The sequence below is a fragment of the Phalacrocorax carbo genome, chromosome 17, assembly GCF_963921805.1.
Source record: "Phalacrocorax carbo chromosome 17, bPhaCar2.1, whole genome shotgun sequence".
In the NCBI taxonomy this organism is placed as follows: domain Eukaryota; kingdom Metazoa; phylum Chordata; class Aves; order Suliformes; family Phalacrocoracidae; genus Phalacrocorax; species Phalacrocorax carbo.
Window position 1 is genome coordinate 6763465 of NC_087529.1, and position 17633 is coordinate 6781097.

Here is a 17633-nt window from a genome sequence, read left to right on the forward strand (position 1 = left end):
CCAGCCGAGCAAGCTGACCATTTGGGGGTGGGGGTGTTTGAGGGCATCATGGTGATTTTTGCCTCATGACGCATTCCTGCTTTAAATGCTGCCCTTTGACTGCCCTGGTGCCTTTCACCCGCTCAGAAAAATGGGCTTCATCTGGCTGGTAAGAGCAGCCTGGCACATCACCCAGCCCGCGCAGACCAGCAGAAGCACAGGGAAAAAAAATGCTACAAGCCCCAAGCCATAGCCAAGCCCCTTTGTAGGTACTATTTCCCTGCCACATCGTACACAGTGTGAAATTTCTGGACTTAAGAAACCCAGCTATGAGTGGTGCAGTGATGACCCAGTTGCGTGCTCTGCGGTGCCTAACAGGCGGGTACACCCACACGCCGCGTTTGCTTTTTATTATTGTTTGGTTTTAGTGGGGGTTTTTTGGGGGTTTGGGGTTTTTTTTGATGCTACAGCTCAGCAACACTTTTAACACCCTTACCAGCCCTGCAACAACTTATCTTTTTTTAAATCAAGACACAGGTTCTGCCACTTTTCCACTTAAAGGTCACATTGTCCTTGCCACACAGAACAGTCACTGTGAAAGGTGCTTTCTGTGTCTCAGCCTGAAAAAGGTGCCTCCTTAATCCATTCATCCACGTTTGCCAAAGCCTATAGCAGCTGTTACGCGGCACAACCAGCAGCCTCTGGTGGGGGCGCAGAAGTCAAACTAACTGTTGAGGAATGCAGAGCTGACAATTCCCTTCTCACACGCCTCTGCTCAGGTGTCCTGCAACTGGGCAAGTCAGCCCACCAGTTCCTTCACTAGCACTAGCACAGTGCTTTTGCTCTTTCAGCCTGAAAAGACTCACTTTCCTTCTCAGAACACGGTCTATTCAAATCCACTGTAAAGTTTGACTACAGACCACCTTATGAAACTGGGCTGAGCAGTACCTTGCATGTCGAAAGAGCAGACAAAAGAGAGGACAGGCCATTTCCATACTAATGACAGCAAGTTACTGGACTACCTGGGCTATTTAATAGCATCTAATTAACCAAACCCAACACAGGCACCTCCGGGGCTGACAGGGCAGGCTGAAAATAGCATAGCAATGTTTCAGCAAAACAGCTGCTCTTGGAAATTGGGCATAATTAAGGGACCAGGGAGGCAGAGGGGGGTCTGCGCAAGGAAGCTGACAGGAAAATTGTTTGAAACTGCAGCAGCAGCACTGCAAATTGATGCAAAATGAGGCCGCACGTTAACCTGGACACCGACTACAGCCAAACACCCCCAAACTCCTTCCTGGGCTCTGAAGCGCTCACCAGGGCCCGGCAGCTGCCTGCATCCGCTGAGCCCCCTCCGAGCCCTTCCTGACCCCCACTAAGTCCCTCCTGACCCCTTCTGAGCCCCTCCTGTCCCCCCTGAGCCCCCCTGTGCCGAGTCTGACCGCAACCCCTGCACCCTCCGGCCGGCGGGGCCCAGCCCATGCCCGGTGGGGGGGCTGCCCCCCACCCGCACTCACCAGCTTCGCTGAGCGGCCCGGCTCCTCAGCTCCCCGGGACGGAGGAGAGGAGCACCCGCACGACCTGGCAGCGCTGCTCCCCTGGCAGTGCCGCGCCCCTGGCAGTGCCGCCCTCCAGCCCCTCCCCAAGGCCAGGCCTTTCTGGCCGGCAGCTCCCCAAACACCTGGGGAAGCCACGGGCAGGTCTCCGTGGGCCGCAGGGCTGAGCACACTTCGGCTGCCCCAGCCCACCTGGGGGGACCAGCCAGACCCCTCCCCTGGCCTGGCACAGAAATCCTGCTACCACCAAAGCTGCCATAAAGGTTTGACTCATCCGTGCTCCGGCTTACCAGGCTCCACGTCCACGTACCGGAGGCAAGGAAACCGGGAAACCCCAGAACTCCAGCGTCATCATCTGCAGGAGAGAGCATTTAGAGCCGAGTTAGGTGAAGAAGGCTTAGCCAGGCCGTATTTCCAATTCCTCCTCTTACAGCCGCCAGCCCTGCAAACCGCGCCCCCCCCGAGCACACCCACCGCAGAGGAAGGGTGCCCCGACGCAGGTCCGGCTGCCGAAGGAGCCTCACCTGACGGCCGTGGTCACTGCGCTGCACTGACGAGCACCAAAGCTGACCTGGCGGGACCCAGTGGGACCCCTGAGGCGGCCCCGCAGCACCCATGGCAGGAGGGCACCTGGGGTGGGAGGGTGGGCTCCCACAGGGCTCTGGCCTGAGTCCTCCTGGCTGAGTGGAGAGAAGGGCTGGATACGGGGCACTGTTTTCCAAGTTTTCACAAATTCTGGAGGCTGGGAAGACGGCTTGATTTTCCCCCAGTGTGGCAATGCCTGATCCAGACACACACACGAGGAGCTCTGGGCTTGGTCTGGGAGACCCAGACCTGCTGATCAATAACACGCACCTGGAGGGGCAGCTATGGCTATGTCTGGAGAGAAAGCCTTGCTCTTATAATTGGAAAATTACAAATAAAGTGAAATATTTGCATGCAAAGCACAAGAAGGAAAATGCAGAATCCTGTTTCAGATTTCAGTGCATGTTTATTCCAGTTTTATATTTATTTCAGGCAAGTGCTTATTACATGTATATTATCCATGTTGGATACCTAAATTCTGGAGCATGAAGAGCCAGTATAGTACAGCTGAATAGTAAAAATACAATATGTACAAAATTAGTTGTTTTTTTTCACATAGCAGATGTATCCAAACACATAAAAATCTTTACAGTCTAGGTTTTTCAATATTTAGTATTTCAATAAATTGGTAACACAGTGACACGTCCTCACTGTAAACAAAGACTGCATTTGCCCAGTGTGAGTGCGTGCCGATGCGTTGGCTTTCCTGTGATGTGCACGGGGAGGCAAACATGTCTCCAGGGCTTTGACTCAGCGGCCAGCGTTGGCAGCAATTCTGCACTTAACAATCAGCATCTTCAGTGAAACATTCCTAATGCAAAGAGCGCAGCGCGGATAAAGGTAAATGCTTTTAGCCAGGAGGGTGGTTACATGCAGCAACAGACATGGTGGGGACCCTGGCAGCAGGGACAGGAGGTCCCCGCTCCCACCAGAGCTCCTCACCCAGCGATGCCTAGGCTGGGGCTTGACCAGCAGCAAACAAATCATTGGGTGGATGCAATTAATACTTCTTACTCTGCAAAGAAACACTTTTGGATCAGATTGTTAAGGCAAGTCCGTAAGGCATTCGTACCAGGATTTCTCATCTGGAGGCGTACCGCCCTGTGCGGGTTGTTGGCCGGCGAGGGTTTCCAGCCCAGTACAGAGATGGGATGGGGGCTTGGGGTATCTCTCTGGAAGCCAGTGCTGACACAGGGGAGCCTCTGCCCCCAGCGAGCCGTGGAGGGCTCCGTGTCCCACCACCAGTGCTCCTTCACACTCAGATTGATTTTCATAGCACAAAGAAAGGGTGTGAATTAACGGGCCTGATCCTGATCTACAGCAGAGCCGTGCAATCCCTCCGAGGGAGCAAAATGGCATCGGTAAGAACACGAGTTCCCAGTGCAGAACTGCACCGACCCTGCGCTGGCGGTGCAGGGCAGTAGGGAACAAACGAGAGCGCGGCCTTTGTCTTTGCTGCACGCTGTTACCCAGCTCCGGACGAGAAGCAGCATTAGCCCAGCAACACAGCGCGGAAACAGCCTGACACAACATTTGCCAAGGCTGCACCTATCTGGTGCTGTGCTTATGCTGGTATTTTGATAATTCAAGTTTTGGATTATTATTTTTAAGCTCTATATAACAGGAAGAGAAAGGTGCCGTGACTGACCCTATCCACAACCTATTTTCCTTAACTCTAAACATGTGTTCCTAATAACTGATGTTTGACTGAGGAAGAAAATAATTTAAAAATAGTGTTGTAATGAATTTTCATTTGTTCAGAATGATAACAAGGGATAGAAAATAGGCCAGAGGTATGAGAGTTTTCCTTTCCTCATGCCAATATATTTCAGAATGAAAATAAGATTGAAATGGACAACTGCTCACTCAAGAAAAAAAAAAAGATGCAAAGTCTAAGAGGAGCCTCACCTGCGAGGTGCTCAGCAGCTGCCCACCTCCACGCCATCTCCAGCAGCGTTAAGGTCCCAGCTCAGTGCAGCTGTGTGTCTAAGCTTAAGCAAGTGCCTACAAGTCAATGGACTGAGCCAGCATGCTGCTCAGGTAAGCAGAAGTCGACTGATTTATCTGGCCAAGACGGCTCGCCTTCGCTGGGGACACTTCAATACACATCACAGAAAGCAAAGGGGCCAAACAAACACCAACTGCATCGTCACACCAGGCAAATTACATCTTATCCCCCAGCCCTCCTGCCTCCCTCTCCAGGCACACAAGGGAGGTCTCCAAACACCCCTCGCCCCCACCCAACCCAGAATAATTTTCATACTTCTTTTTTAAATGCAAAAAATTCACTCAGGATGCAAACCAGTCCAAAAGAGACACAGGCTACATACAAAAATCGGAGACACGATAAAGTCTTGCATTGAATGTCTATACGTATATAAACAGGCGTGCATACAGACAATCACACCAATACCGACACAAGCAGCAAGTCTCACCTTCACCTAAACCACTCAAAGGCATTTTATGTTTTTTTTGTTTCTTTTATTCTTTTGTTACAGAAGGCCACTTTTAATTAAAACAAAGAAAAAGAGACAAGTAGTCCAACACCAGCGGGCAGCAGCCTGGCCAGTCTTTGGACCCGCATGGTAATAACGCTGAATGCCAATTAGTTGGTGGTGCATTTCCTACCCAGATAAATTGCGTATGATTTTCAAAGAACAGAAACCTCTGCAGAAGGGACATCACCTCTCTCCAGCTAGAGAGCTCAAGCAAACAAAACCCGATCCCACCGGGGCGGGGGGGGCTGCCCAGCTGAGCCCTCCTTGCCTTTGACACCCAGTATTCAACCCTAGCATGGACGGGGACACACACGCGCGCGCACACACACACATATGCAGGAAAAGGGGCCCGACAGCAGCGGTTTGGCTTCAGCCCTGTGCTCCCAGGCGTGAGAGGGGGGTCGCTGGCTGGCCGCCACCGTGCCCCTGGCCCTGGAGCCGCCCGCAGCCGCTGCCACCCCCGTGGGCAGAGCACGGTCCCGCTCACCAGGCAGGGCTGCGCACGCACCCCAGGACCAGTCTGGGGAACAGCCTGCGAACCACGGCACCACCGACCCCAGCAACACCACGGGCACAGGAAAACCCTGCTGCGGACATTGTCCTGCCTCCGATTGAGCTGGTTTGCCCGGGCCTGAACAGCCCAGGTGTGAGCAAAGGCGGGGGGGTGCTCGTCTGCCTCACTGGCCAGCAAAGTGCAGCCCCTGCTCCTCCCCAGGTTATCGTCCCCCGCCCCAGGCAAACCCCTTACTGCTCAACCCCCTTCGGGGTGCACCACTCCTGAATACAAACCACAAAGCAAACATGCGTTTCCTTCTCTGTAGGTCATCATCATAAAAGAAAAATGCACAAAAAATGTTTTTGGTGAAAAAGTAGCTCTCAAAATCACCAAAGCTGTTTAATACTGGGGCTGCCTGAAATAGCACTGCCCTGTGCATCAGCAGCTGCTACGTGTCCTTCCCTCTCCCGCTCTTTGCAAATCAATGCCAGCAGAAAAATGGCCTTGTTTGAAGGGAAGGTCGAAGGCAATGGTCTGGATTAGACTCAAATAAAAATTACTTGTTTTACAGAATGATGCAGTTTGCACAACATTTCCAACTCTGGGAGCTGGGCTGCACACGAGGCACTGCACAACCAGCGCCCCACTCGGAAGCGGGCAGCAGCCGCTGGCAGCAGGGGCCGGCGTCCTTAAGTCTCTCCTCACTCTTTCCTGAGATCAGCGTGGGTTTTGCCTGAGAAAGGTATGAGTCAAGACTTGATGATGGGGCCCTCAGCAGCTGCCATCAGCTCGAGGTGCCAGCGGCAGGAGCCCCAGGGAAGCTGCTCTGAGAGCCTGGCCGTCACCGGGTCTGGGCACGAGTCACCGCATCCCCAGCAGCGGTGGCACAACTGAGACTGTTGATACTCTGAATAATGCCAAGGTTTCTTCAGCCAAGACAATCCCTCACCCTGTACTAGGACAGGAGTGTAACCCTAAGCAAGGCTTTAAAGCCCAGTTCATGAAGTGGGAATTCAAAAATTCCTACCGCTTGTCTACCTGATACCATGCAAATAATGGTTATAATTACTTTTGGTAATTTGTCAGCCTTTTTTAAACTCTTCCCTCTCCCTCAACCTCCCCACCTGCTTTGATCAGGTTTAGAAATCCTGAGCAATCACAGGACAAGCAAAGGACAGCAGCGGTGCCAGCCGGGACCACTGCCAATGCGGCCAGCAAGAGGCGGCGACAAACTGGTGCCGGTGCCGTCACCAGACCAAGGAGTTTGGAGAGAACAGCCTCACACACACCTTGTTTCCAGATCCTGCTGTGGGAGAGCAAAGCACACACAGACGGCATCAACCACGCCACCAACACACACATGCACAGGGATGCCCGAGCCGACCCACCGCCTCTCGGACCCCATTCAAGTGACTGTGGAGAATGTGGGAAATCGGGTCCTTTCCCTTCCTAAGGTAAGCTACAGGGACCTACAGGGTTCTGGCTAATTTTTATTGGTGAGGTCAGGAATACATTCCCATATCTAAAGTGTCAGCTGTAAGAACTCTTTTCAGGATAAATTTAGAGTAGCAGTTCGGGTTTATTCCTCTCTGCCTGCACATACTTGGTAGGTGGGAGAGGGAAGCGGCCTGAAACAAAGCAGTGGATGTGGCCGGCCACCAGCCCACTCCTCAGCAGCTGACCGGGTTCTGCCACACGCGGGGGCTCCCTCGGGCAGGCTCGGCTCAGAGGAGCAAAACTGCTCATCTCCTGGGACAGCACAACCCAGCTCCCCAGCCTGGGCAAGCCCTGAAAGCAAGAGAGCATTTCTGCATGTAACTGTAGCCGTCCGAGGGCTTTTGCTCGCACAGATCTGCCGCTGTCTTTCAAACACAAACGACTGTGCTGGCTCGAGTTTTAAGCACAGATCAAGCCTTTGAGCACGTTTTTGCTGTTGGTAGTGTGACATGAACCATGGGGAGCACGCAGGCTGCGAGGTTGGAAGCACTGCACCGCAGTGACGGACGCAGAGCCTGCCCTCGGTGGAAGCTTTTCCACTAACTTACAGGCTCTGAGTCAGGCTTGACAGGACAGAGAAGTCTTCTCAAATCTACTATATAGAAAACCCATTTGCTATTTTTTCTGTGGTATGGTGACTAATAACTAATATTATTCAACAACAGAAGAGATTTTCTTGTAAACTTCGTATTTATTGATTATTTTTTTTTTGGGACAAATTAGATCTTCTGAATCCCAAAGTGTACATATATATATTTATATATAGCTTTCTCCATAGGGAAAACACATATATCAAAGGAGGAGAGACATTTCTAAAGTGCCCCTTGTTATACAGTACTGAACATGATTTCTAAGAGCATTAGCGTAAATCTGAAGTTTCTGAGCAGGAATGACAGACGTGGGGAAAGAAGGGCTGCGGTTTGCTCTTTTCCCCACTGAACAGAAAGAAGTTTGCGGACTTTAAAAAACAAACAGAAAAATCCCAAAGAAACATTTCTGGTAGCCATGGAGAAGGCATGAGACCAGGATGTCTGGACCAGCTTACGGGCTGGCCGAGGGGGACAAACCGTTCTTCAAGCGGAGGCTAACACCAATGAAGGGGTTCAGACATAACGGGGTTGCAGAACTCCAAGGGGAGGGAATAAAACTGGCAGAGATGCGGGACTCGTGTGCGAGCAGGGTAGTGACACTGTTACCTTTAAACCATAAGGGAGTAAAAGATGAAGTCAGCAGCATCACTTGTCGTACAGTAAAGGCCATTAAATAATCTGCAAGAAAGCTCATTTGCCTGTATCGAATCAAGTGGGAGCTCTTCCCTCCATCCTGTACTTTCTACTGTGGAAAACACAAAGCAGCTGTATGCCTGGATCACTTCTAGTCACCAGTATCTCTCTTGGGATAAGAAGCCAATGGGGTTAAGGTGGGAGCAGAGTTTTCAATGCAGAAAGTAAGCAGTTACGCAAAAGTGCATGTAAGAAGAGCGGGACCAGCCGCGCCGGCTGATCCTGGAGCTCCCGCCAATGTGGCAGAGGGAACGACACCAAGGGGACGGAGGGGCTCTCAGCCAACGTTGGCTCGCGTGCTGAACCCCGCTTCCCAGTCCGGGCTTCTTCTCCTTCAATAACCTCAGCGGCTCTTGACTAGAAATGAGGCTTTCTGCCCTGATTTTGTTATTTTTGAGTTGGAACAGTAAAGAAAGGCAGAGAGATGCTTCCTCCTAACACAGCTACAGAAGGCAAACACATGCAGCTCCTCCTAAGGGAGATGACCCTGCTGCAAATACTGAGTTTTCAAGAGTTTCTGATGAGGAGCAACTGCCCTGACATCTAACACTGATCTCTGAAAAGCTGGAACACAAAACACACCATCCTCAGGAAAGCACTCGCGTGTACATGGAGACGATAAAGCCCTGGTGATTCCACTAACCCCACAGTGTTAATGGTGTACTAGAAGTGAGAGCAAACAATCTGTTTAAATGTGGTTAAAGGGTAAGGAATCCTTAAAGATTTGTCCATTCTGCTGTAGAAACTGTGCTAGCAACACAGGCAAGAGCTTCCTGGACTCAAGGATGCAAGAAAGAAGAAACAAACAAACAAAAAACCCTAAAAAACCTGTTAACTACAGAGCAACCCAGGGCTTTATGAACAGATTTAATGCAATTCTCAGCCATGTCTGCTCAGAAGGCACAATCACGCTTGGTCTCTGTTTGCAGTAATTACCCCTGCCTCCAGCACAGTTCAACCATGGCATGGACGGTATGGAACTGGCAAGTTTTCTCAGTTAAACCTCTGCCACTGTTCACAGCAGTCTACAACCAGGCGAAAGTCCTGCTAGAGCCAACAGGCATTTTGGGCAGACTGTGGATGATGTTTTGCTGTGGAAGATCTCGACCCAAAACCAGATGTAGCCAGCCAGCACAGTGGCGGTGTGACTGCTCAGCCCCACCGTTCCTCCTCCTCTGAACGGGTGCCGCTTCCAAAGCGTGCCTGGTCAGAAGCTAGCAGGAACTGTCCTCCCATCCTGCCCAGGGAAAACGTCCGCTGGCTACAGCAGGACTTTTGCCTACATTAAGGACTGCAGATATTTGTTTTTAAAAAGAAAGGAAGACGGAAAAGGGATCATTAATAGCAGTACTACACACAAAACGGTGCAAGGACCAGAATATGCAGTCAGCAATGACACATGTCCTAAGCAACCTCCCAGGCAGGTGGGCAAGTACCCGCAGAGCCAAATAATATCCCCCGTCTTGTGACTCCGTGGGAATTTGCCATTGACTTCAGTGAGATCTGACCTAATCACCAGAAAGGGTGAAGAGGGTCACTTCGGATGAGGGGCTGTTCTTTGGTGCACGTCTCACTGTAGTCTGTAAGACACAAGTTACACATCCTGATCTCCCGGAATATACCGTTATCCCATACAAGACTAGATTTTTTTTTTCTTTCCCCCACCGCAAAGAAAAAAAGATGTCAAAACTGCCTGCACTTTGGCAGATACCACATGCACATTTATCCCTTTTCTAATCCACTGACTCCCACACTAAAACGTGGTCAGCTCAGGAACAAACTAGCAAAGAAAAGTAACCCATGCAGCAAATCTACTTAATTTCTCTTGGTCTTCTTGTCCGAGGTTCCGCTCTATCAGGCCAGATAAACATTTTGCAAGTTGCCAGCACAAAATATCTGCCTCTGCAAAACAAAAACGAACCCAAGAAACCTGGGGGCTGGGGACTGGCAGGAGGAATCCTGAAAGGGGGAGTGCCATGCACAGAGATCTGCAAAATCAATTATTGCATCAGCAAAACCAAGCCAAAACAAAAAACAAAACCCCCAAAAAACCATCCAAACAAAACATTGTCAACCATTAAAATAATAAAAACATGATTGTTTTGACATAGCTATAAAAATCAAGTCATTTATAAAACTGCAACAAATGAAGTCCAGTTGTATATTCTTTTTCCTTTTATTAGACAGGACAGATAATTTCCTTAAAATGCCATAACAAGTCACAGTGATTTTAGATGGTTTTTTGAAATGTAATATATTGACGGGAAATACCTTTAACATGGTTTAACTTTTTTTTTTGTGTGTGTGTCACCATATATGTACCCTGGTCCACCAAACCATCTATCTTAAAGTTTCTTGTTTAGAGAGGACACTCTGTCTTCTTCCTCCAAAAATGAATTTTGTCTAATAATCCTGCAAAATAATCAACCTTACAAAAGGCCTTCTTCAAATGTTATATTTATATATATATGTATATACATATATATACACACACATACACACATATATATAAATATAGACTTCTATGATTTTTTTTTCCCATTCTACGCAATGTCTCAATAAAGAGATCAGCAATTTTTATTCTACAAAGAAGCAACACATAAGAGGGGAAAATTAAAGTCTTAAGAACATCATATCCATATTTCACTGATTACACATAAAAGGAAAAAAAAAAATCACCATGAACAACTGTCTTTGAAGTTTTCTCAGATTAGCAAAATTCAAGTGCAGAGAGGCCCTGTCTCTCGCTGCCAGCGGCAGGTTGGTTACTGGGCGGCTGAGGACAGCCCAGCCCGGCATCCTGCCACTCGGCGTTTTCTGCACTTCCCTCCCATGAAGTCAGACGTGGTTGGAATGTATGGAGTTTAGGAAAGGTTCCCAACAAAGACCTCGCCGTCAGACGATCCCCTCTAGGCCAGCTTCAGTGTGCTCACTGGGAATGATGGCATGGTTACCATAGTCACCGGATTTAGGACCGTTTGCCCAACTAACTGCGGGTGATGGACAACTTGGGTTCCTACAGCAGGCTTGGCCATCACCGCTTGCTGGCCAAGGTTTGTGGTTCCATTCACTTGCTGGTGCGAGATCGTGTGAGCGATATGGCTCACCACGGGCTGGCTGACGGCCACGGGCTGAGGGTAGATGGGCAGCTGCGGGCCGAGGTGGGCCATGTGGTTGATGGTGGCTGGGTGCACAGTGATGTGGCCGATAGGCTGAGCAGCAGTGGTAAGTTGCACAGGGCTGGACGTGGAAGGTGCAATGTGAGCAATGTGCTTGGTCTGTGGACCCTGAATCACGTGGTTGACAGTCTGAATGACCGAAGCATGGGTAGTGGCGGTGTGGGCAATAACAGTCGATTGCACTGTCGAAGCCGCCACGATGTGAGTCTGTGCAGGGACGATCGCCTGCGGCTGGACCAGTGCTTGCGTCTGGATGGGAGGCTGTGCGTGGGCTGGGGTTTGTTTCTGCTGGATGGACAGGTGCTGCGGCAGAACCGCCGGGTGGTGGGAAGCAGCGTTTGAAGGGACGGCTTTCAGGAGCTCTGGGTGCTGGCGCTGGGTTAGTTTTGGTAATGAGTTCACTGGCCTGTCATCTTCCATGTCTTCATCCATGTTGTCTTCACCCTCTGGAAAAAACGAAAGGAAGAAACTCCCATAAAAAAAGAAAGCAGAGCATGAACTGGACTAACCAGCCTCCCTAAAAGGCAGCACGGGCGGAAGAGATGACAGCAGGAGTCACTGAACTACAGGCAGGCAGCATCACATGGCACAGCACAGCACGGCAGGCTCCACCGAGCCCCAGTGGGGCAGCACACCCCTCTCCTCCCTGCCTGTGGGCCAAGGACCCAGAGCCAGGCAGGCGCGACTAGCTCGAAGCCCCAGCTAGAGACGGGTGCTCACAACAGGCTGAGATCTTGCTCGGCAGGCAAGGGAAGCAACGTGAGCAGAGGCAGATGGAGAGCACCTGGGCTGAACTCTGTCTGGGCTGAGGAGGGCTCCTTCTGGGAAGAACAGGGTTTCCTTTCCTGTCCAGATGTTCCACCGATCGGTACCACCCCTTCTGCTCTCAGAGCAGGCAGGGAAAAGCCATGGAGAAACATGGCAGTAAGTTCCTTGTCTGGTTCTGGAAAATGGACTCTCGTCCAGTCCACAAACTAATGAAGCAATGCGGGAACATGCTGACCCTGTGGAGGTCTGGAAGATGAGCAGGGCACCTTGCACTGCTTGCTTTAAAGCCAGCCATGCAGTAGAGATTAAAAATCTCAGCAGATACAGAAGCAGCAGGAAAACCAGGGAAGACAATTCCCTTTTGCAAGCTCTGTCGTTAGTAGTAGCTTGAAGCGATCGTTTTCAGCAGAGGCCAGCTGGAGGGGTGAACAGCTGACACCCCTAGTGACAAAGCACTCCTACTCTCAACTTCCACGAGCCTACACTTGGAGTCTGCAAGTGTGTTCAAAGGTGATGAGCCCAATTACAAGCCTGAATGAACAAGACAGCTCAGGTATTCCCTTCCTGGAACCCACCGCATCGTCTGCCTGGAGTGCCACGAGCAAATGCTGTCACAATTTGAAGAAACTGCTGCAAACAGTTACAGCCTCCCCATCTCTGGATAGCAAAGCACTGTACATCCATGGACTGCCTATCCTTCCTGCTGCAGATCACTGGTATGGAGAAAAGCATGCACCCTCCTAGCTCACAGAACCTTCTCACTGGGAACAGCATGCCAGATATTCGTTAGTATCATTTCATCTTCACTGTGAATCCTTTTCACACAACGTGAAGGCTCATTAAGTTGTTCAAATGCTCTGGTGATCCTTCCTGTACCAATTCCTTCTTCTCTACGTGGCTGAACACCCTCCCACACCCATGCACAAATACATCAGGATGCACATACACCACTCAGTTCTAACAAGCAGGGATGCATAGAGGAAAACTTAAGTTTTGAAAGCAGGGAGCTCCACGTGAGGTATCAACAGACTGAATGTGCAAACCCACACTTTGTACCCACCTAACACGGATGCAGGATTTTCAGTTTACTTAACACAAGCAGCAGGGTATTATTAGACCAACATCAATGACTACCAAATACTTGAAATCCTTTTACTTTACTCTAAATGCAATGAAACCTTGATGGTGTCAAATGAAGATCCCCACCACCACTACATAACTGTGTCAGTAACATAGTAATTCATGATTACAAGATAGTAATTTCGGGTACCTGATGCTGTCGAGGTAGATGCCTGGTCATCCTCTGGCTGAACTGTCTGTCGAATAATTCTGTCAATCTCCAAGATGTCCATCCACTGGCTCAACTCATTCTTCAATTCTGCCAGTCGCTGCTGGGTAGCGATCTTCTCCCTTGCCAGCCGCTCCATCTCATGTTCATATTCTTTTTCCTTTCTCTTTAAAGTCTAAAGAACGAAGGAAGAAAAATAAATAAAAGGAGAACAAAGACAAATAAGATCTATGCTAACCTGGTTACTCTCACGTCCATAGCTGGTTTTCTTTTATTACCAGTTATAGTGGTGTAAAACGTGTTCAGATACAGTACGCCTTTCAAATTCAGACAGAAAGGATGAGAACTGACCACAAAAACCTAAAGGGTTACTTGGCCGACCCCTTTCTGCCTTCTGAAGAAGAACTGGTGAGCCTCCAAAACTGAAACACTTAACTATGTCAGGCGCGAGTCCCTTCTACTCCGGGGTAAATTTAAAGCCTAGAACTCCTTGGGAAAACTTGTAAGGCTTGCTCTCGGGGTGTGGGGGGGAAGTATTTCTGCCATTCTAATGACAGAAAATGAAATCATCTTCCTGCATTCTTCCTCTTTTACTCTAACTTCCCCAAGAAAACTAAAAAGTTAAGAACCAAGAGCGCTGAACTATGACTCATATCTGTAACGTGGAAGCCAGACTGTTCCCAGCTTCCACCCTGCTGACTTCCTAAGCTAAACACAGGACACTGATGGTACACATGTGCAGACACTGGCAAGAAAGAACCTCTGTAAGGACACCAACAAATGACTCATGGATGTGGAGTGCTCATGCACCATGAAGCAGACTGTCCGAGGTCCCAGACAGGTATTTGTTGGAAGTGCAGCAACAGAAACCTGGACTCTCTGTTCACTCCTCTCTTCTGTTTCAGTCCAAGGGAGCTCCTTGTTGCACTTCAACATCAGTTTGGAGCGACAGGGGTCAGTACTGAGTTCCCAACATCAGCCTCACTTCACCTGCCTTACGAAATATTTGAAGAGGATTAGGGCTTATCGCAGACTGGTGGGGAGGCACAAAGAGAGGGAAATAGGTGCTGTTCCCTCAGATTGCCAGGCGAGAGGACACGAGACCACTGCCAGTTAGCCACTCAGAGAGCAGGGCTATGGAGTTTTTACTGCATGCATCTACTCCCAAGCATCCCTAAGGAAAGGGAGCATCTACACACAGAGCAGTGCTCCTGCACGGCAACGGACTGCTGGCCCACGGCTTGAGAAAGGTAGAAGGGTAGAAAAAAGCCCACATCCTTGCACAAAGCAGAAACCTTGTGCGGAAAACTCTGCTCTGATGAGGGAAGATAAAGCCACAGATATATTGAAGTATTTCAAAGACAAGGTGCATAGGAAGAGATAGTATCTTTTACTAAACCAACTGTTGGTAGTTGGGGAAAACAGACAAGCTTTGGGCACACAGGCCCAAGTAGGTCTACACAAAATCACAGTGCATTTCCATAACCAGCACATACATCATGGAGAGAGAAGGAACTTTTACATGGTCAGAAGAAACGAAAAAGCACAAGTACTGATTAGCTTCTGAGCAACACACACCACACCAAGACCTCCTGACGTAGAAGAGATGGCCAAGAGCCGACAACACCCTGCATCACGGGGGAAATCCTGAAGTCAAATGTGAAGGAACAGCGTACTTTCTCCTCTTCTGCTAATGCACACTCAGCGCGAGAAATCCGATATGCTCATCGGCAGGGAAGGGAAGAGATGCTGCATCAGTCGGCAGGGTACACAAAAATGCCAAACACTAACCAGTGCTACTAATGGGAAATATAAACCACATAGATCTACATGGGGGAATCAATCTTTGAGTAGTATGGCAGAAAAACAATAGCTGATCTTCACAAAAGGTACTGTTTTATGAGATTTTAAGCCAACAGTCCAGCACTGAATAGTAACAGGACAGGGAATCTGTCCCCCAGCCCAGGTCAGCATTACTATAAGCACAGAAGAGACAAAAGTGAAATCTGCAAAACCACATATAGCCTGTCCATTTTCTAAAGTTGAGATTCACCATTGAGAATCTAAATCACATACACACTTCTGAAAATACCAGCTATACAGAGCCTGCATGGATGCTTTTTCACTCACTGCTGGCAAGCACCAGGTTTCAAAAGCAAACCTTACACTTAGTCTGTCGCTCTGCTATCAGACTCATGGTCTTCTGAATACGTGCTCTTTATTCCTCTCTCAAGTTCTCCAGGACAACTGCAGTCAGAACCTGACCTCATGCATTTCAATGGTTCTGCTGCTCTTTCATCTCAAAAGTTAGCCAGGAATAACTTTAAAGTCTGTTTAGCCAGGCCTTTAATTCAGCCAAAGCCAACACAGTGGCTAGGGTAGCTCCTGCCTTCTTCTGACAGAAAAGTAAAATAAAGGAGAAAAAAAAAAGAAAAAGGGTACCTTTGTCATGATAACAACAAAAAAAGGAAGCATTTTTAAAATGGCCAAACAATGCATATTAGCAGGGCACCATCATTCCAGATGTGTAAATGGAGGCAACTCCTCTCAGTGAGGCTTACGCTTTGCCTCCTGGCACAGCTGGCTTTACCTTAGCCATAAGCCTCTCAAAATGGACAGTTTTCAGGCAAAGGGGGCACTTCTGCCCCTGTCACTGCTTTTTAAACCATAAGCAGGCAGCGGATATGCCAACTCCTCAACACCAAAGTTGTACACTGGGAAACTCCAGCAGACCTGTAGACCTACAGCAGTGAGGGGAGTTACTGGGACAGCAGGGTGTCCACAGCAGGGAAGGCCTTTAGATTCATATCCATTCCTGGCTGAAGCCAAAATCCATATGCTAGTTTTAAAGTCTCTTATCCTACTGAGTGTGGCCAAAGCACTTTGCCTGACCCAGAAAACACAGTTGTGCTGCAAGTGTGCTTTGATGTCCTTGCAGCCGAAGGGATGTGGGTGGGACACAGAGGGCAAAGCTAAGGTAATGAGGAAGGTGCATGCTCCTGTGCTCAGGTTTAAATATGCAAGAAGATGATTCATCTGAATGTCTTCCTCTTTACTCTCTGATCAGGAAAGACGCAAATAGGAGAAAGCCTGAGACTAAAAATCACTGCATACAGACACAAGCCCGGCCCCTTTCTGCAGCATTTCTCTGCAAGCACGTTCTCCACGCGGTTACTCGCAGGGCAAGATAACGAAAGGACAGAATACAGTAGCACAGCTTTCCAGGAAGTGTAAGAAGGAAATCCAGGCAGCCTCAGCACCCGTATCATGCACAGCATGAGCATATTCAAGCAGATTTGGCTTCCTTCCCTGCTGTGAGAGGAGACTCCCAGCACCGGGGAAAGCATGACTATGAGGTATGGGCAGGGCAACTGGTAATTAGTTACAAACTTTTGGTTACTGAAAAGGCAGGCAAAGCCTTAGCAAGCACCAGGACGAGACTCCCAGTGAGCGGGGCCAGGGAGCTCCCTCTGTCACTCTCCGGGTGCTCCACTCCTCCAGCACGGACTCGGGGACGTGGCACTGCTCCAAGGCCCGGCCCCATGGGCTCTGCCAGCGGCCCCAGCCCTCCCCGTGCTGGGAAATGGCTTGACAGGGTGCCAGCTCCCAGCAGCCACTCGCCGTGACCGCACACTCCTCCCAGGGCTTCTGCGAACAGCCCCACCGTCCAGCGTGCTCACAGGCTGGGTGCTCTCCAAGGGAAGCTGCTGGGGAGGCTGGAGGAGCAGATGGGCTGGAGTCTCTGCTGGCACTGGTAATCTTTCAAAAACTATTTTAGGATGCAATTCACTGTGGCTCGCTTGGTAAAGACGTGTCTCCCAGCTGAGCTGCTACTTGGCCTAAGAACGAACTTGGTGTGATTCACCAGAGCCTTTCTCCCCCTCCAGCAGCCGCCCTCTGAGCACTGCCCCGCTCTCCGCGGGCCCCGGCCTCGCTGGGCGCAGCCCCCTCCCAGGCTCTGCGGGGGGCTGCGTGCGGGCCCTGCGTTTGAAGGTGAGCCTGGGAGCAGGAACAGACCTGACCCCGACCGGCTGGCCCCGTGCAGCAGCGGGCACTCCTCTCCTGCAGGAACCTGCTGGGAGTAGGGACCCTCTTGACTTTGCCTATCTTGCCACAGGCGGCTGGTATGAAGATGGTGGGTGCACATCTCCCTGTGTCCTCTCTGATCAGCATCACTGGCAGCCCCTTGGACAGACCACTGTCTAGCACCTGCCTGTCAACAGGTTATCTTCTGCAAATCATCCTGCCCACGTCAGGTGCCAGGTTTTCCCGTCAGTCAGTAGAAAGTCCACGGTGACAGCCAAACCTTAGTCATTCTGACTTTGCTCGCCTACCTAATCCCAAACAGAGAACACCTTTAGAGACACGCGCTGGTCTCCAACACGTTTTTTCTAAAACAGGAATTTCTTACAACAGCAGCAGTATCACAATGGATCCCACGCGATATTAAAAAAACAGTCACGGCAGTTTTAAAATAAGAAGTAATTACATAGACACTCCTTTC

At 49.8% G+C, this 17633-nt stretch overlaps 1 protein-coding gene across 2 annotated transcripts in view; it reads right to left on the minus strand.

The window, feature by feature from the left end:
* Window positions 1-10046: 10046 nt before the first annotated feature.
* Window positions 10047-17633, minus strand: part of MNT (MAX network transcriptional repressor) — a 45337-nt gene continuing 37750 nt past the window's right edge. For both annotated transcript variants that reach the window (XM_064468261.1, XM_064468260.1), the window contains 2 exons: window positions 13112-13304; window positions 10047-11519 (listed from right to left, as the gene is read on the minus strand). In XM_064468261.1, the coding sequence (XP_064324331.1) occupies window positions 10804-11519; window positions 13112-13304 (909 nt within the window). In that variant the 3' untranslated portion in view covers window positions 10047-10803. The remainder of the gene's footprint in view (window positions 11520-13111; window positions 13305-17633) is intronic.